The sequence below is a fragment of the Neophocaena asiaeorientalis genome, unplaced genomic scaffold, assembly GCF_003031525.2.
Source record: "Neophocaena asiaeorientalis asiaeorientalis breed wild unplaced genomic scaffold, Neophocaena_asiaeorientalis_V1.1 scaffold87, whole genome shotgun sequence".
Taxonomy (NCBI): Eukaryota; Metazoa; Chordata; class Mammalia; order Artiodactyla; family Phocoenidae; genus Neophocaena; species Neophocaena asiaeorientalis.
In genome coordinates this window covers 2,862,497-2,882,157 of record NW_020175432.1, presented here as the reverse complement: position 1 = coordinate 2,882,157, position 19,661 = coordinate 2,862,497, and the positions used below count along the sequence as shown (strand labels likewise).

General features: G+C 58.4%; 1 protein-coding gene across 3 annotated transcripts in view; it reads left to right on the top strand.

Annotated features, from left to right (window-relative positions):
* The window catches only part of ELL (elongation factor for RNA polymerase II), a 77,905-nt gene extending 58,244 nt beyond the window's left edge, over positions 1-19,661 (top strand). Inside the window, exons 5-12 of one of the 3 annotated variants that reach the window (XM_024767625.1) lie at positions 1,764-2,038; positions 5,565-5,689; positions 11,118-11,214; positions 12,451-12,925; positions 17,028-17,094; positions 17,317-17,488; positions 18,641-18,685; positions 19,271-19,661. In XM_024767625.1, coding sequence (XP_024623393.1) covers positions 1,764-2,038; positions 5,565-5,689; positions 11,118-11,214; positions 12,451-12,925; positions 17,028-17,094; positions 17,317-17,488; positions 18,641-18,685; positions 19,271-19,387 — 1,373 coding nt within the window. In that variant the 3' untranslated portion in view covers positions 19,388-19,661. Of the gene's footprint in view, positions 1-1,763; positions 2,039-5,564; positions 5,690-11,117; positions 11,215-12,450; positions 12,926-17,027; positions 17,095-17,316; positions 17,489-18,640; positions 19,233-19,270 lie in introns of those variants that run through there. The other 2 variants (XM_024767627.1, XM_024767624.1) reach the window with 2 other exon arrangements.

Here is a 19,661-nt window from a genome sequence, read left to right as displayed (position 1 = left end):
TGACGAGATGCACCCTGTGGCGGGCGGCCTGCTGCTGTGTTGGGGCCAGCGAGGGGCCGTAGGGTGGAGACCAGGAAGGAAACACATTGATCCCTGTTCACTGGGAAGGCTCTGGCCCCTCAGCATCTGCTTGGAAACAATTTCAGTGAAGTCGCGACACTGACAACATTAAAAGTATAGGGAGAAGAGTACTATCTATTTATCCATTTAGAAAGCCCCGTCATCTTTCTGTAGTCTTCCCGCCTCCTGGATGCAGATGGAGTTAAGGAGTCATTGGAATGCGTTGCCAGGCAAGAAAGCCCTGAGAGAGGTGTGAAACGGCTTACAGCAAGGGAGAACTTGATGGCTTTGGGGGTTTTTTTCTTCTTTAAGGAAAAGCAAGAGCGTTTCACATTGCTCCAAAGAGCATGCGACTTTCCTTGCTTGGCAGTGGGGTTGGCTCTGAATGAAACCCCAGACGGTGCAGGAATCTGTCCTGCCTGTCAGCGCTGGGCCCCAGTGGATGTGGCTGTAAGTGACCAGGGAGCCTGGGCCCTGGGCTGTAAGCTGCCCAAGAGGTGCCAGCCAGAATCTAAAAGGGCTTCAGAGCCTGTTTTTGCTTCAAGATGCAAATGTGGACATTTGTACACATTTGAATAAATTTTGAGTGGGTCTTTTAGCCAAAAACTTGGTCCAAAATTCATGTTACGGTGCCATTTCGGGTACAATGAAGGTTTTTGCAGTAGTTTACGTTCTGGTGGAAACGCTCGTGTCCTGGCCTCTTAAGCCACCGACGTGCACGTCCTGGGTGTGTCAGGCCTCTCTACCCACCCCATTTCGGCCCATCAGATGGGTCCTCTGGGGACGAAGTCTGGCCCTGAGGATTCTAAAAGCACTTCTTCCCTGTGTTCATTTGACAAATCAGATTTGAGGGATACATGCAAAAGGAAGTCGTCGTGGAGAGGTTTCTGGCCCAAGGATTCAAGATGTGCGCTGACTTTGCTCAGCAGTCCTCGTTCCTGCAGTGGCGGGAGCGCCGTCCAAGGTGGAGTTAATGACTTAGGAGTGGAAGCAGCCTCCCTCGAGAGCAGTGCTGGAGGCTCCGTGGAGGATCCTCTTGTACGTCTCTGTTTGCAGCAAGAGGGTGGGGGATCGGCCTGCTGCCCCCGGGCCTCCAAGCACAGCCAGGTCTGCCCAAGGAGCACTTGCCAGGGCCACAGCTGGGGAGCTGCTCACACCCTGGGGTCTCTAGAGCAGCTGCCCAAGTGGCCCTGACGCCTTTATTTTCCTTCTCCTTTTTCATAAAAAAGAATGACGGATCCTGTGGGACCAGCATAGTGCTGTGGAGTTCCGTCCCTGGGTGCCTGCCTCTGGCAGTTATGGGACTCCCTTGTTAACATCAGCCCCCTCTCCCCATATGGGTCAGGTGTTTTGGGTCCCCAGGATGTAGGCTGCCCATGATGAAGTCAGTTAAGGCTCTAAGCCCGCTTCTCTTTCCTGTAGCTCCCGCTTCTGAGACTGTGTGGCCCTGCAAGTGCCCACTGAGCTGTTTGTGGTCAGCAGGTGGCAGTCTCGGCCGCCCAAGGGCCCCACTGAGCAGGTGGGGCTGGACGAGGCTTGAATTGCCTTCCTCTTGGGCTTAGTGAGAGCTTGGGGCTGTCGGCCATCGGCCATCCACGGGTGTCCACGAGCTCGCTCAGGAACTTGGCGTCGGCCCCAGGCAGGGGGACACGGTGGCCACTCCCTCACCCCTTCCAGTCCCTAATGCCTGGCTCTTGTTGCAGGCAAAAAGGTTCAGTTTCGGAAACCGGCCCCGGGGGCAGTGGATGCTGTGCCCTCCCGGAAGCGGGCGACCCCCATCAACCTGGCAAGCGCCATCAAGAAGACCAGCGCTGGCAGCGTTAGCGGGGGCAGCGGGGTGTCTCAGAGGCCCTTCCGTGATCGGGTGCTGCACCTCCTGGCGCTGAGGCCCTACCGGAAGGCCGAGCTGCTGCTGAGGCTGCAGAAGGACGGCCTGGCCCAGGCGGACAAGGACGCGCTGGACGGCCTCCTCCAGCAGGTGCGTGCTTGCCCTGGGCTGGCCTGGGCTGCGCATGTGGCACTCACTGTCCAGGGCCCTCCTCCTTACCAGCTGCGGGCACACAGGCAGTGCGCGTAGCACAGGGGATCCAAGACTCCAGTCGCACACGGTTTTTAGAATTGAACGAAGTCTGAGGAACCCGCAAGTGTGAGTTAGCAAGAGCTCGGGCTTCACAGTCAGACAGCAAGGGCCTCCTTGTTGCTCATCAGTTGTGGCTCCAGGCAAGCGGCTTCACGTCTGGACCCTCAGGCTTCCATTTGCGACTGGGGCATGACCACAGCACCTCTCTTGGGGTCAGGAGCTAAGCGGGCAGGAACGTGGTGCCAGCAGGTGGAGCCTGCTGTTAAGCAGCCGGGGCTTTGGAGCAAGGGCGGTGGCCCCAGCACCTTCCTGAGGCCCTGCCCGAGAGGAGGCAACTTGAGGACCCCTGAGAAGGCGAGTGGCTCGCTCCGGCTTCACCACATCACCTGGGCCGTGTGGATACCACTTTGCCATGAAGTGGGGATGGGCCACCTCAGAGCGCTGTGGGGATGGCACAGCCAGCGGCAGTCACGCCAGCATCCTGAGGAGGAGGCGTGGCCCTGCCTCAGGTACTCTGGGCACTTGGATGGTGCCTCCTGTAGCAGAACGTACACGCCGTGACCATCAGTAGCTATGTCTGAGGATGAGTTTCAGATTTACCGAGTTCTTCAGCAGGCCTCTGGGCACTTCTCTTCCCCATCCCCAGTGCAGTCCAAGGCTGCTGTGACCACACAGCACGTTTGTTGGGAGGATGTCGGCATGGCTCGCATCCCCCCGTGCTCTGGCTGGGGTCCCTGTGTTACCCATTACCCCCCGAGAGTTCAGGGCAAAGGGAATGGGTGAAGAGGGAAGAGAGGCCTCTGTGACATTCCCCTGCATTCCAAGGAGCAGATGCAGGTCTGGGCAGGGGCTGGGCCCCATCCACAGAGCGAGCAGGTGAAGGGTGCCTCCCCCATCCTTCACCCAAGGAGAATCCTCTTGTGTCCTGAGGGCTGAGGTGCTCACCAGAGACTCATGTTACTGTCAGGAGCGCCCATGTCCACTCACTGGGTGCCTTTGTGCGGATTTGGCCTCCTGAGCCGCTGTCCCCCACGTGGAGGTCATGCTGGCAAGGACTGAGCAGCACTGTTTCTCCCTGCAAGCTTAGGGGTTGGCTCGGGGCCTATTAGAAGACAGATGCATGGCTCTGGAGCCCAGAAGTTTTCTTTGGCAAAGGGGCTTGCCAAAGCACCCAGAAAGCTCTAGAACCAGGAACAACATTCCCAGGGCGCTCGTTTCCTTGGAAAGTCGCGTGCCGGCCTTGCCCCTGGGAAATTGGGGGAAGTATGTGGGAGGCCCTTTCCCTGGGCTGGGGGCCACCCAGAGCTGCCTCCTGCAGCACGGGGTGACCGCAGCAGGGCTGAAGGGAGCTGGACAGAGGCATCAGACATGAGCCAAGACTGGAGACAAGTGCGGCAGCCACGCCCACCCCTGGCTGTGCCCGTAGCTTGCATTGCCATCCAGCCAGGCCCTCAGCCCCTGGTATAGCGTTCTTAGAAATGCCCTTGCTCCGCTCTCTAATCTTGTTCTGTTTGTGCCCAGAATAAAAAAGCACAATGCAGAATGTGACCCTTAGCTGACCGAGCACTTGATTACACCTGAGATTTACCCACTGAGCAGCCCTCAGATGTGGCAGGGATGCCAGGCGCAGTTCTCTGGAGAGAGAGGGGTCTGGTGGTTCTGACTTAGGTCTGCCTGGGGCACTGCTCCATTTTTAACCCCTGTGACATTCTCATTGCTGCTGGTCCTTTCCTGGGACCAGAGAGGCACCATACTGGGCTCCAGCTTCTCCAGTGGACTTGGGTTTGGCAGCTCCTAGGGGGTGGCCCAGCCAGTGTCTTGGGGTAGAGCATCCTCCTCGTGCCCGCTCTGATTTCTCCTAAACTGCCCCAGCTGCCTTGTGCTTCTGTGTTTACTACCCAACTTGTTCTCCGCAGCGGTGTGGGGGGCAGGAGGACCCCCGCCAGCTTGGGGATGGGAAGGTGTCAGGGGCTGTGCCTCACCCAGGATGCTCATTTCCAGCCCCCGCAAGTGACCAGGGACTCTGATGAACAGCACTAACAAAACCACACTGCTCAAAGGCGCCTTCTCTATTCCTTCTGTGAAAACAGAAAAGATTTAAGGCGTTCCATCTTCCTGGTGGGAGTGTTGACGGGTGGGTGGCTCTTCCGGAGAGCATTTTAGCAAAACGTATCAAGAACCATAAAAATGTTCAGAGCCTCTGACCCACTAATCCCACTTCTGGGAAGCTGGCTGAAGAAAACCATCACCAGCATGGAAAAACCTGCACAAGTGACATCTGTTTATGCTACAGAGAAACTGGAAACGGCGTCAGCATCCAACAAAGGAGAAACGTTTGAGTACATCACAGTGTAGCCACTTGGTGGAATATTACTCAACCATTAAAAAATACTCCTTGTGAAAACTGCTGTGATGTGGAGAACTTGTAGTCTCAGTGAGAGCGAAAAACAGCGTGCCAGCCACATGGCTACACACGCGTGTTCTGGAGACCATGGTGCCCAAGTGAGACACTCAGGGAAGTGCCCGCTTCAGGTCAGGGGCCTGAGTTCCGTCAAGCTTCTTACGGCAAACGTTTTAAATCCATCTTCGCAAAGAGTCTTGGAGACAAGCTCAGCTTTTGTTAACCAGCAGCAGCAGGGCTGGCTGGTTGCAGGGAAGGTGGGCTCAGCCTGGCCCCTGGAGGCACCACTCACCGAGCACCCCAGTCTCGGCTGACTCTGCCACAGGAGGTCTGAATCTGAGAGCGGGTATGTTAGTCCATCGGGCTGCTGTAACAGAATACCATAGACTGGATGGCTTATATACCACAGACATTTACTTCTCACAGCTTTGGAGTCTGGGAAGTCCAAGATCAAGGCGCTGGCAGATTGGGTGTCTGGTGAGGGCATGCGCCCTGGTTTATAGACAGCTGCCTTCTTACTGTCATCACGGGGGGGAAGGGGTGAGGGAGCTCTCCGGGTTCTCCTTTATAAAGACACCAACCCCATCATGAGGGCTCCACCCTCATGACCTAATCACCTCCCAAAGGCCCCACCTCCGAATACCATCACCTTAGATTAAGGGGGTTAAGATTTAACATGGACTTTGGGAGGACAAAAATGGTTCAGTCCATAGCAGGGGGATGGGCTGGTGATGGAGTCTTGGGAGTATAGATGGCAGCCTCCCCTTTTTGGAGCCAACCTGGCCTCCAGCAGCTGTAAGACGTGTATATATGGACCGCTGCCCTGACCCTTCTGCACCCCGAGGGTTGCTGTGCTGGCACGCAGGGGAGCTGTGGAGTGAGGTGTTGGCTCGGGGAGGGAGTGTGCTGTCCCCTTTCCCCTTTCACGTCTATCTCCGCCTCTCCCTGCCCCCTCGCAGATGCTTTCAGGAACATCTGTCTCTCTCGGGCTTCACACAAGGTGACACCAGCTCTGTCTTGCAGGTAGCCAACGTGAATGCCAAGGATGGCACGTGCACGCTGAAGGACTGTGTATACAAGGATGTGCAGAAGGACTGGCCCGGCTACTCGGAGGGGGACCAGAAGTTGCTGAAGCGGATGCTCATCCGGTAACTGCCTCCCTATCCCTGAGCAAGTTCCCAGCTCCTGGACCTGGGGCAGATCTCATCCCAAGGATGCTGGGGGGGGCCTCATCTGGCCCCAAAGGCTGCAGGGCCCGCAAGCAGGATGGAGGGGTCTGTGGAGACTGCCTGGGTGGCCCACCGTGTCCTCCTGTAGGGAAAAGGCCAGCCCTTACCGAGTGGGGTGGAGGGTGTGAGTCACCGTCTTGAACACTAGAATGCCCGGACAGAAGGCCCCAGACCGTTCCTTCTGCCCGCTCTTGCCCTTCCTGTCAAGGTTGCTTCCAAAACCTGCACATCCCCACAGGCATCTGCTGCGGGCCCTCTTTCTTAAAAAGAGCCTCTCGAGGACGAGAAGCAGAGAGAAACAAAACAAAACTCCCCACAGACAAGATTAAGCAGCATTAATTAAATGCATCCCCTCTCTGGTTAATTGGGACCCAAAGTCAGGAGTGGCCACGGTAGCTCTAGGGAGAAGTGGGTAAGTAGGCCCCCATCTGAGGCAAGCAATTAATGATTTCCTTCTCAATTGATGCCTGGCTCCGGAGCCCGGGCTGTGAAGTGAAGTGCTGTTCAGAACAGCCTGATATGCTAATTAGTCCTTAAGTGATTTCTCAGGGACTTGGAGCTGTTTATGAAGGGTTTGGGGTTTTTTTGTTTTTTTAAATTTTTTTTTTTTTTTAAGTTTAGCTGTTTAAAGCAGTAATTGCGTCTGGAAAGCAGAGCTGAGTCGGGGCCGGTCTAGGTGAACCCTGAGTTCCTCCTTGGCCCTGCGGGACACTCACCTGCTGTCCCGGGGTCACTGCTCTGGCTGTCTGGAGGTCTCTGGGTGCTCAGGGAGGCTGAGAGGAGACGGTCTCGGCAGAAGGTGCCCCCCCGGCCCCCACTGCCCTCTCTGGGGGTCCTCTGTTGCCCCAGCAAAGCACATCCTGGGTAGGCAGTCACCTCCTGCAGGTGTTCACATCTATCACGTTTTTTGGCAAAGGGTTGAAATAGTCACTTACACCCACCCTAGTGCTTTGAGGTGGCCAGGGGCACATGGTGGGGGGCACCTTGAGGCTGCTTCCACTCTTCCTTCCTTCAGAGCCTCTCACTGGGTGCCTCTCGCTGATCTCAGACCCCAAGCGTCTTGGCCTCCCAGAGCTCCCGGGAAGGGGTGTGGCCGAGAGCAAGCAGCCTGTCTGCGTGTGAATGGGTGTGGTTTGTAGGAAACAGCGCCTGGGCTGAATCTTGAGGGGTGTTAGGTGGGAGGTTCCTAGGGATGCGGACTCTGGATCTCAGTATAATGCCAAGCTCAGGCTTCCTCCCTTGTTTTCGCTCTGGGCTGTCTGGATGCTCTTCTCTCTGTCTGCGTGGGCCGCTGGGAGAGCAGCCTCGCCGCCGGAAGCCTGTTGGGAAGCCGACAGCTCCTACTGCCCTTGGAAGCGTGAACTGATTGGCGCGCAGAGGGCAGGGTCAACACCCCTGATGCCCGCAGCCACACAGAAGGTTTCTCCAGGCGCCCCTCTGCACAACTTGTTTTTCTTTAGGTTGCTCCCTCCCTGAAGTAAGCCCCAGTTATAGCAGGTCTTGATGCTGTGGTCTCACGGCAAGAAGGAAAAAAACAGGATCTTGGGGTGTTCCTGTTGTTACAGGCAGGGTGTGGGGACTTGTGTCACCCCAGGGCCTATAGCGCCTCCTTTTCCTACAGCTTGTTCCGAACTCGCACCTGACTTAAACATGCTCCTGCTTCCAGGGTCTGCCTGGGCCCCTGTGGCTTTGCTCTGCACAGACGTGCACTCCCAGCATCTCGGCTGTTGACCTGGATGCTTCCTCTGTGCTTTTAGTCCCCACGTGTGTAGCTGCTTGGGCCTGGCCTGTCCCAGGAGGAGTCTGTGGGCGTCGCAGTGCAGGATGAGGCCTCAACTCCACCTGGCCCTGAAATCAGTCACCCCGGCCTGCCTGTGTCCTGGCCTCACCTCCCCCAGGGCACAGCCTAGACAACCTGAGCCTCAGTCCGTCTCACACGCATCATGCTTTCCCTGGAGTTGGTAACCTGCTTGGCCGAGTTGTTACTTTCTCTGCTCAGCGTTCTGTGTCCTTCATGTCCAACCCCAAGCTCCCCGTGGTTGTCCCGTCGCCTTTTATCACTATCAGGGGATCAGGGGTTCCACCGGGAGCTGCCCCCGTCCCTTGCGGGTCCTTCTGTTCCTGGGTCTGTGATTCTGCCCTGGGGTTGAAGGGACGCAGCTCTTGGAGCATCTCTCAGAGGAGAGGGCTTTGGGAGGTCCATCTGTCCTATCTTCACGCCTGGGTGGCCGTCACACTGAATTGGCAGTTGGCGAAGTCTAGTCTTCCAGATAGGAAGGAACTTTCCCTCTGTGTTGAAGACCTGGCCCCCGGAAGGCCACGGAGGTTCCCTTCCTGGCCCTGTATCCATCTGCATGGTCACAGGATGGCCTGGCGGGTGCTCTGGGACCGGCGCCCCAGCCCTTGCAGTCTGAAAACTTGCCTCGTCCTTCTTCCCGTCCTGGGCGTGGTTGTGAGAGGCCTCACTGTCCTCCCTCGCCCTTCCTCTCATTCTGCCACTGGGGGCTGTGCGGCACCGTTGTCTTCCCTGTTGTTTCTTTTAATTTCTTCTACTTTTGGAAGATTTCTTCAGCTTCTCCCTCTGTCTCTTTTTTTGCCACTGTTGCTAGTTCCCAAGGTGCAGCTACCACTTCTCTCTAGTTCCAAAGCAGTCACCCCAAAACGAAACCCCACGTTAACAGTCACTCCCCGTTCCCCCTCTCCCAGCCTCACTAATCTGCCTCTTGTCTTGATGGATGTGCCTGTTCTGGATGTTTCATATAAATGGGATTATGTACTCCAGCCTTTTGTGTCTGGCTTCTTTCACTTGGATTAGGTTTTTGAGTTTCGTCCACACTGTAGCACGTGTCAGAGCCTCACTCTTTTTTATGGCCGGGTAGTATCCTATTGTGTGGGCATTTTGTTTATTCATTTATCTGTCCATGGACACTTGGATTGTTTCCACCTCTTCATGATTATGAGTAGTGCTGCCATGAGCATTCACGTACCAGGACACGAATATAGCTGACATCGATTTTCAGTTCTCTCAAATATACACTGAGGAGTGGAATTGCTGGGCCATATGGTAATCCTGTGTTTAACTTTCTGAAGAACTGCCAAACTTTTTCTCAGTGGCCACGGCATTTTACATTCCCACCAGCAGTACATAGTTCCAGTTTTTCTACATCCTCACCAACACTTGTTATTTTCCATTTTTTTGATTCTAGCCATCCTGGCAGGTGTGAAGTGGTATCTTATCATGGTTTTGATTTGTGTTTCCCTGGATGACTGATGATGTTGAGCATCTTTTCATGTGCTTATTGGCCATTCGTATGTCTTCTTTGGAGAAATGTGTATTTAAGTTCTGTGTCTTTCTAAGGCTATTAAGGATGGTGCTTTTCTCGTGGATTTAAAGTTTTCATCCCCTTACAGAGTCTCTCTTTCTTTTCAAATGCATTTTCCTGTCTATTTTGGGGTCTGACATTTGTTGCCTGGAAGCCCGGGTGCGCAGCCTCTTCAGGACTTTCCCATAGGCAACTCAGCCTCCTCAGGAGCACTGCTGAGGCGTTTCTGAATCCCCCATAGGCCCCTCTGTTTCCTCTTCTCCCGAGGCCACGTCTCTGTCCATCCTGTGTGGCCCGAGCATCCTGGAGAAGGCCTGGGCTCCTTCACTCCTGAACATGCTGTGGGCTCCCTTCCCTGCTGCCCCACAGCAGGCCGGGACCCAGAGCAAGGCTCTGGGGGGACAGCCTGGCAGGGGCCCCTCTGCTGAGGTTCCTGAGGCACCCATCCTGGGCCCGTGGGGTTCTGTGGCCTGGGACTCCGTTTTCTTGGATCCTGTAGGGCAGTCACCACTTGTACTTCTGCATTGAATATCATTGCTCATTTCTCTCTCTTTTTTTTTAATAAATGTATTTTATTTATTTTTGGCTGCGTTGGGTCTTCGTTGCTGCACGTGGGCTTTCTCTAGTTGTGGCAAGCGGGGGCTACTCTTCGTTGCGGTGCGCAGGCTTCTCACTGCGGTGGCTTCTCTTGTAGCAGAGCACGGGCTCTAGGCACGTGGGCTTCAGTAGTTGTGAGACGTGGGCTCAGTAGCTGTGGCGCACGGGCCTAGTTGCTCTGCGGCATGTGGGATCCTCCCAGACCAGGGCTGGAACCCGTGTCCCCTGCACTAGCAGGCGGGATTCTTAACCACGGCGCCACCAGGGAAGTCCCCTCATTGCTCTCTTTTTCCCTTTCTCTTTTATGCCTTTTTAGTGGGGGCTTGAAAGAGAGTGGATGTAAATACCTGGTTCTCTGTCTTTAACCGAAAGCTCTGGTTGCTTCCATGTGGCTGGAGCAGCAGACTTGCCCTCAGCCTCGTGGATTGTGTTGCCTCAAGCGCCTGCATGTTTCGGGCCTTTTTCCTGTGGCTCTGCTTGCATTTCAGGCCACTGTGGAGGGGACAGCAGCAGTTGTCTAGAGTGTGGCTGTTGGTCAGGGGCGGGGCTCTGCTTGTCACTGGTTAGAGCAGCGCAGACATGGCCCTGGACCTCAGCTCAGCTTCCCTGCAGGGCGTGGAGGGCCCTCGGCACCACTCCCAGCACCTGGCCAGCTGCCTGGGCTCCCATGAAACGCACAGTCTCTGGGAGTGCAGGAGGCTAAGCGGAGAGCCCCCTCCCCCCCGCCGAGCCGGGGTGACTGTCGGGGCCTCCATTTGTGTGTCAGGCATTGGGGTGTTTCTTCTCTCTTCCCTGGCTACATTGTTGTGCTCGCGTCCCGCCGGACTGGTGGCCACCCCTGCCATCCCTGGAGGTGCTGTGGCCTGGGCTCCCAGGACGATGGGAGCTGAATCTGGAAGGCCCTCCCATCACAGACCAGGGCATCTCAGTCCTCTTCTGTGTTCTCTGTTTCTGCAGTGAGTGTTGTTTATTAGGATGACAGTTGTTTTTAAAAGTGAGGACCAGCACCCCAGTGACAGCAGCTCCCCTGGGGACACAGCATGGATCTTGAGTGTCTGGTCAGTTTTATATGGGTCCTTGGTCTCCATGGTAATGGGAGTCTAGATGAGTGGGTGGTCATCTGACCCTTCTCTGGGTGCAGAACACCCAACGGGACAGTCCTCCTGGCAGTGAGGCTGGGACCTTGGCCGCAGGGCAGCTGTGGATAAACCCAGGGTGGAACGCGCTCAGGCTGCTCTCTGCCTGCCGGGCCCTGGTGTACCCATCACACTCAGCCCTGCTCTGGCTCTGCTCTGGAGTCAGGCCCTCCCCAAATCACTGGGCGTGAATGGGACAGCGTGGTGTCAGTGCAGGGACAGGTGGGCGTGTGTGCGCCCCACAGGGCACTGCTGAGGATCCCTCCAACCCACCCTGCTTCTCCTTTGCAGGAAGTTGTGCCAGCCACAGAGCTCAGGTGGCCTCCCTGGGGACCTTGCGGCCAACAGTCCTCCAGGCGAGCATGGGAGCTCAGCCTCACCCCCTCAGGTAGGAGCGTGGTGGGGAGGGAGGGTGGGTCTCACCAGAGCCAGTGGGCCTGACCTGACCTTGGTTCTTACGGAGCCTGTTGGGCTTTTGGCTCAGGGCTGGCAAGCTTTCTTGAATGAGTGAACAGCTGGCTGGGGGTTGGGTGTCCTGGGCCTGGGACTTGGTTATGGTTCCTTGGTTTACCTGTGGGTATGTGGCTGAGGGAGGGCAGGCTGCTGAACCACACTGAGCCTCCTGCTTTCTCTGTATGGTGGGCGCTCCTGCCTCCCCGGGCTGTTGGAAAATCAAGTGTATGGCTGCAGCCCAGCCAGGGCCCAGTGGGGTCCTATGAGCAGTGGCCACGGCCATGTTAGTCAGTAGTCGGGAAGGGCATTTGGGGGGGGCCTTGCTGTTGGGGGCTTGATCTTCACCTCACCGTTGCTCGAGCTGTTTGGTGAAAGCTCTCCCCACCCACCTGCGTGCTCTGACTTATGAGTCCCATGTCTCCATCCCTGCTTGGGAGGGGCCAACCCCTCTTCTCCCTCTTCCTCCTCTGCCCTGGAGGCACCCAGCCTAGGCCCATGACCCTTAAAGCCTCCCCGTGGCTGTAGGGCCGTTGTGGAGAACAGAGGGCCTCATTTCACTTGCGTCCCCACTGCTTCCCTCTGATCCTGGGTTGCCCATCTGCCTTCTTTCTCCCTACCGCTGCTTCCCTGGTCCTGGGCCACCTGGTCTGATCCTGGCTCCATTCCTGTGGTCTGGCCTTGCCTCACAGGCCTCAGTGTTCTTGTCTGTGAAATGGGGATGAAGCCTGCACCATGTCACAGGGTTGCCATGGGGATCCAAGTAGTCAGGGGCCTGGAGGTGTTGGTCCTGGCCTGTGGGGCTGCCCTGTGTCACTCAGATTGGCTCTGTCACTCTTCCCATCGTCCAGGGATGGGACGATGCTGAGCCCAGTGATGTTTTAGACCAGTTCCCAGAGGTGGCCCTTCTGGGCTGCAACCAGGTCCACTAATGACCCAGCGCCCTTCCTCCGCTCTGGTGGCCTCTGGGCCCAGCTGAGAGCTGAGACCCTGGGCGGGCAGCCGCTGCTGAGCTCTGGGCATCCTGGGCCTGGCTAGTGTTCGCGCGCCCCCATGTGGTCAGCGTGGGCCTTGCGTGTGGGCACTGGGTTTCCTCCGGGCCTGCGGTGCCCAGCCTCTCCGCAGTAACTCTAGGCACAGGCTCCCCTCTGAAATTGTCTCCTTTCCTTCCCAGAAACGGCCACAGCCTCCTGATTTCATCGACCCTCTGGCCAACAAGAAAACCAGGATATCGCACTTCACCCAGAGAGGTCAGCCTGCAGTCAATGGGAAATTGAGTGTGCCCCACGGCCGTGAGGCCCTGCTTCCCACCCCGGGCCCACTGGCTGGTACAGACGCCCACCTGCCCCTGCGGCTGGAGCCACCACGGGCCCACGACCCCCTGGCCGACGTCAGCAACGACCTGGGCCACAGCGGCCGGGATTGCGAGCGTGGGGAAGTGGCCGCCCCGGCACCTACTGAGTGCCTCAGCCTGCCCCTGCTGACGGACTGTGCCCAGCCCAGCAGGCCCCATGGCACCTCCTTGCACGGCAAGTCCAAGAAGAAATCCAAGAAGCACAAAGACAAGGAGAGGGCGGCTGAGGACAGGCACCGGCCCCGGCCGCCAGACCAGATGTCGGGCCCCCTTGGAGCCCCACCAGTCGCCCCGGGTAGGTGCCAAGAGGCAGGCCTAGGGGCAGGGGCTCTGCAAGAGGGTGTCACCAGGAGCCTGAGCACCGGCCCCATGCCCACCACCCTCACTCCACAGAGTGCCGAGAGGGCTGCCCACGAGCCCCCACTTCGGCTCAGCTTGCACATTAGGCCTCTTTGCCTCCTGTGTCCTCGCACCGGCTCGTCTGTGACTGCCCTGGCATTGTTATTCTGAGAGCCTCTGGCAGTCCTGTGTGTACCAGGCCAGCTCTGGGGGCCAGGGGCTTGGAGCCTGATGGAGCTGAGGCTCACGGGAGGAGACATCACACAGGGAGAGCAACAGTTCCAGGGCCCAGCTCTGGCTACGGGGAGGTCCCAGGCACAGAGAGAGAACAGGGTGGGACTGGGGCTCAGGGAAGGCAGTGGGGGGCAGGGCCTGGTGGAGAGGGAGGTGGGCAGCCCCTGGATCACCAGGGACCTGGTGTGGCCTGCTAGGCGAACATTTCAGCCTGTGGAGAAAGGGTTTGGGAGGTGGGCCCCAGAAGGAGGTGGGAGACTGTCCATAGAACAACAGAAGGTAAGAGCCAGAACACGGTCTTGCAGTTGCAGCCTGTGAGGAAGCTGGCAGTGGAGAGACCCTCAGCAGGATGAGGGGTGCAAGGCTGCCCAGGGCCATGTGCTGAGCAGGGAAACCTTCTCAGGCCCGGGGCACTGGGGAGGCGCATGGATGGGCTAGGATGGCGGTGGGGCTGGGGTCATGTCCCCCAGAGCCGCCCCGCCTCCAGTTATAGCCCTAGGCACCTGAGCCGAGCATCCCTTGTGGCTACTGTCAACCCCAAGAATAATTCAGGAGGCTGCAAATAAGAAAATCGTGTATTTGAGGTCTTAAAAATTACAGTTCAGGAGACATAGATTCAGGTGAGCGCGAAAGAGTGTTCTGAGGAGGAGAAGGAGTCGGGCTTATAAAGACAAAAAGCCACGAGTTTGTTAGAGGTTGCCTGGTGAGGATGGTTTAACTCTGATGCAAGTCAGAAAATATTTGTTTTAGGTTAGGGGTCCAGTAAGTAGACAGTGTCACAAGTGTTTTTAGGGTAGGGGGTCTGATGAGTAGATAGGCTGTCACAAGTTTCTGGCAGATGACTTCATCGCGTCAGAAGGTCAGATTCCATCTAGGCTGAGACTGCACAAGTCACACTTCCTTAATGGCCTCTTGGTTCCATTTTTAGAGAGCTCTCTTAGCAATAGGGACTCCATTGTGAATTTCCTTTCATGTAATTTAACCTTATCAGCATGTCCTGGCAACAGAGGCGCAGCCTCGGGCCACGTCACCTGCTGCAGCTTTCTGATTATTTCCTCAGGAGGGTTCCCAGCAGGGGGCATTCCTGGATGGGGTGGAGCCACTTCTCCTTAAGGCTTTTAAATTTGTCCTCACCTATCCTTCACCGGCTTGCCAGCCCCTCCCTCTGTGGCTGGAGGGCAGGTCCTGGAAGAGCAGGGTTGGTCCGGTGAAGACGGACATTGCAGTTCCGTCAAGTCCCCTGGTATTCCTCAACCCTGTTGCACGCTAGGCTTCCTAGCACCTGTGGGTGGGCCGCAGGAGAGAAGGCGGCCCCCCGGTTCCCTGAGCACACGCCATCTGATCCGGCTCCTCCTCAGGGAGACAGGCTCACGGGAGGAGACATCACACAGGATCACAGAGACATCACTCAGCAAACTGCTGAGCAGCCGGGCAGCGCATTCTGCCCCAGATGGCAGAAGCGGATTCCGGATGCTGTGTGCTTCTGGCAGGGCCCTGGGTGGGAGCACTGTGGGGCCGGGCATCAGATGGGGCCAGGAAGATGCTGCCCGGGCCGGCCCACACGCAAGGCTCAGATGGCTTTGGGTCCTGCCCGGTGTGCGTCAGCTCCAGGCAGCTCCTCCCCAAGCCGAGGTGAGAAAGTGACATTTGGGGTCAGGCAACCCAGGGAGTAGAGGCCCCAAGGAAAAGGAAAAGGGTAACTGAGGCACCAGAAGCTGGGTCTGGCGCCAAGTGATCCACCTTAAGCCGTCTCTCAGGCAGCTCAAATGATAGTGGTAATAGGTGGTTGCAAAGCCCCCCCAAGCTCCCAGCACACACACACACACACACACACACACCACACACACACCACACCACACCACACACCACACACCACTGCTGTAACATGTCCCCAAGCTCCCAGCACACACACACACACACCCCCCCCGCTGTAACATCTGCTGTGGCTCCTTCCTGGGTTGGGGGCACGTGCAGGCAGGAGCTGCCCACCCACCGTTAGCAATAGCATTGTTCTCTGAATGCTCCCCCAGCCTTGCTGGAGAGGGCTCCAGGTCAGCCCCTGAGGAAGCTTCCTCACCCTTATGTCCTATGGGGCAGAGGGATGGGCATCTGTTTAACCCACCCTTCTGCGTGACACTGTCCCCCTAGTCTGGCCCTGCTGTCCGAGCCCTGCCCTGTGATCGCCTCTGACCCTGACAGGTGTGGCGGCCTCCACCTGTCAGGCAGGTGGCTCAGCTCAGCCTCCCTGTGGCCCCCACTCTCGAGGCCCCCCTCTGGCCATCTTCATCCCCCTATGCCGCAGGCCCACTCCTGGGTCCTACGCCCACCCTCGTGCCTGCCCCCGACTCTTGCTCAGGCTGTGGATCCCTCCTGTGGCCAGAGGGTGCCTTCCTGGGCAGGCTGGCATGCTGGGTGGAGGGCTTGGGCTCAGCCAGGCCAAGCTCAGGCACACTGACCCCTGTGTGGAATTGGGGGCACCCTCTCTCATTGGCACCCAGACCTGGGTCCTGCAGGGTGAACTCGCAGACATGTCCCTGCACCCCCTGCCCTGGGGAGGCACAGGAGAAGCTAGTGGAGGGGACACATGTGTGTGGGAACCAGCTCGGCTGGTGCAGGGGCAGCCAAGTGACAGCCTCACGCAGCCAGTGCCGGAGCAGGAGTGGGGACCACAAAGGTTTGCCACAGGCTGGACCCCAACAGTGTCTTGGGTGCCAGGTCAGTCTGACCCTAAGCCTCAAGGCGGAACACCCCAGGAGGCCTGTCCTGTGTGGGGTGTGGGTGGTGGGAGTGTAGACTAAACCTTCATGTATGTGCCTGTTGGGCTGCATTCTGGGGAGGCCACAGCCTCTTCAAAGATGACACCCAGGTGGGGGTGGGCTCCATCCATTGCTGGGAATGGCACCTCGCGCCGGAGTATAAAACCACAGGAGGGCTCAGCAAACTGCTGATCCACTGGGTGGGCTGCTTCCCTCTGAGAGAGGCACAAAAATAGGCACTCAGGATATGCTTCAAAGCGATAAAATTGCTTCTAAGTTGTGGGGAGGGGGAGGCCAGCTGGAACAGTTTCCCAGAGGAAAAGGACCGGACTGTAGCTTTGGTCGACTGCAGCCTGGGCAGGCCTTGAGCCCTGTGGACAGTCTTGTGTCACAGTCCCTGGCCTCTCAAGCCACCAGCCCAGCCCTGTTCCGGGGCTGCCTCTCTGATCCTGAAGTCCCATCTCTGGTGTGAGGAACGGGAGGATGGGGAGAGGGGGTGGCTCAGACCAGGGACTGGAGCCTGCAGAGCCTACGACTCCATCCACCGGGAGAGGTGTGGACAGGAGCCAGGGCTTTCCCTGGTGGCCGTCTGTCTTTGTCCTGTAGGGCTGGAGCCCGGGATACCCCTGGGACTCGATTATCCAGGGGTCACCGGTTTTCAGCTTAGTGATCCTTTACACGAGGTCAGTGGAGGCGGCAGAGACTCTGGACGAGTTGCCGAGGCTTTGCCCTGCAATGAATCCGTCCTTTGGGGTGCTTGCCGAAAACGTACCCACGATGCCATCTCTGCACGGCTGTGCTTTGGGGACACACACCACGCTGCCTCGCCACTTATCCCACGGGCTGAGGGCACTCCTGGCTGCAGCTGGACCCCCGAGGTGGCCAGACAGCACTTGCTCAGTGCTCATGCCTCCTTTGCCGGTCCTGGCTCCCGCCACATGGCCTCAGCGATCCTCTGCACGCAGCGTCCCCTCCAGGGCCTTCAGACAGCAAGGCATCAACCTTCTGAGGATCTCACCGTGGACACACGAGCTGTGGACTCAGGAGTTATGCGTTTGCTCTTTGCAGGTTTAAATGGGACCTGCAGCAGCTCAAGTGTTCCCACGTCGACCTCGGAGACTCCCGACTACTTGCTGTGAGTACTTCCCTTGCCGGCTGTGCCTCTCCCCTCCCGGCCCCTGCCCTGCACGTTAGCAGAGGCAGAGCTGACCCCAGGCCACGTGTGTGAATTCCCGGCCCAGTCTGCTCGAGGTCAGGGCTGCTTCCTGGGTGGGGCCGGCCGCAAGGCTGTGGGCACTTCCAGGCTCTCTCCTGCCGCCCCCTGAGCCCCTCTTGCCCCTCTCTCTGGTCTCTCCAGAAAATACGCCACTATCTCCTCCTCGGAGCAGCGCCAGAGCTACAAAAACGACTTCAATGCTGAGTATAGCGAGTACCGAGACCTGCACGCCCGCATCGAGCAGGTCACGCGGCGCTTCACGCAGCTCGATGCCCAGCTCCGGCAGCTCTCCCAGGGCTCTGAGGAGTACGAGGTAGAGCCCTGCCCACGCACATCCAATGGCTCTGCCCGGTGCTGGCATCCTCGGGCATGTTCCCTTGTATTCTGGGCTGAGGGCCCTGCTCGCCCCTCCTTCCCACTCCCCAAGTGGTTTAGGCCTGTCCCTGGAGCTCAGCGTCCTCAGCAGTGGGGCCGGCTGTGACCGACTTCGCAGGTGGGAGATGACCCACAGAGGCGGGGGTGGTGTTCCGAGCAGTGGAGACAGCGGGGAGCAGCGGGCTGGGGTGCCTGTGTCCCCATCTCTGAGAGCGCCTGGGGTCCCCTCTGCAGCCCACTACCCACGTCACACGAGAATTCTCAGTCCCCCAGCCAGGAGGGGCTGGCCAGGCCACATCCCACGGCCCATCAGAGCCGTCACAGACAGTGGGGGGTGGGAGGGGATGGAGGGTCCTTGGGGTTCCCCCGCCCCAACCCTCTTCCTCTGGCCAAGGGCACCTGGGTTCCCCAAGCCATCCCCTGTGGGAGCTCACTGCAGGGTGCTTGGTCACCAGCCCTGGGACGCCAGCCCTCCCCCTTGTGCCACCTTTCAGCGCTGGTTACCCGACTGCAGGGCCAGCCCTGATTAATCGTGGTGTTGGGGTCCATCTCCCCTGGTGGAGGCCACTTGGGTTTCCAGAGGAGATGGCTCGTGATTGGGGCAGAGAAATGGGGCCTCTGAGGGTCTAGGACAGAAAATCCCCAGGGCATCTCTGTCCTCCCCACTCCCTGCAGGCCCCACAGGGACACTCCCCAGGTGGTCAGGGGGCCTCTGCGCTTGGCCTTGAACGGTGCACAGGCCAGCTGGGTGCGAGGGAAGGGGGCCGTCCCATCTGCTCTCTGCCTCCTCCAGAGGCTCTGACCAGCCCGCCCCTCCTACCGCGAGGCCTCGTGTGCTTGTCCCTGAGGCTGGGCGCCTGCCCCTCGCTCCCCTGGCCCAGCTTCCTCCCCCACCTCCTGCACTGCTCATCCCCCAGCCTGCCCCCTGCCCCTCCTCTGCGCTTCCTCACGCCATCACGCCACGCTGAGGCCATTGTCCCCCGGCATGCGGTGACCTTGCAGGTCGCAGGTTATCAGGGAGAAGGGGACATTCAGTGGGGGTGTTCTGCAGGTAATGCATTGTTCGCTTTCTCTTTTGTTTTTCCTCCAGACTACTCGTGGGCAGATTTTACAGGAATATCGAAAAATCAAGAAGGTGAGTCTCCATCCCTTTGTTGGGGGTAGCTGGGGTGGGGTCAGAAGCTGTTTCAAGATGAGTGGCGCTGAAGTCTGGGAGAGGAGGGAGGGAGGAAGGGCCTCGCTGGGCTGGTCTCAGGCCCTCGGAGTAGCCCTCGCCCCTGGTCACAGCTGAGAAGCTGAGCCTGTCGTATGAGCTTGGGTGCAGCCCCCACCCCCACTCTCCCAGTGTTTGATGGGCACAGCCCCAGGTCCTTTCCGCCTCCCAGCCTTGGGCTCCCTGACAGCCTCCTGCGATGTGGTTCCACGACAGCAGCTCACGTTCCTGAGGGCCACATGTGCCAGGGCGGCTCCCTGCCAGCCAGGCCCCAGCCCAGCGTGGAAGCTTCATGACCTATCTTGCCTCAGCCTCTCACCCTGGCTGTGACCGTTTCCCAGGGTGGAGCCGAGGGGCAGAGCAGGGGTCCCTGTCACGGCATGGAGAGTTCAGGCCGCAAGCAGGGCGAGTGGGAACCTGGGGCAGCCAAGCGGGGCAGCTCGAGTTCGGGTTGGGCTCTCAGCCTTGGCCGTGTGGGCGAGTGTCAGCCCGGCCGCTCTCTTACAGACCAACACCAACTACAGCCAGGAGAAGCACCGCTGCGAGTACCTGCACAGCAAGCTGGCCCACATCAAGAGGCTCATCGCTGAGTACGACCAGCGGCAGCTGCAGGCCTGGCCTTAGCTCAAGGCCACAGGGCAGGAGGCCCCACCCAGCCAGCCAGGCCAGCTCACCTCACCGGGCTGACCGTTCTGGATGGTGGGGGAGCTGGGGGCGAGGGGGAGCTGAAGATGAGGAAACAAGAGATTTATTTGAAAAAATAAACGTGAGGAAGACGCATTCATCTGAGCCAGGAACGCCGGCTTTCAGGGGAGTCCCTGCAGCCCTGGCGCCCACAGGTCACACAGACCCAGGTGGGGTGTCCACCTCCCCCAGGGCCCCACACACCTCCTGAGCA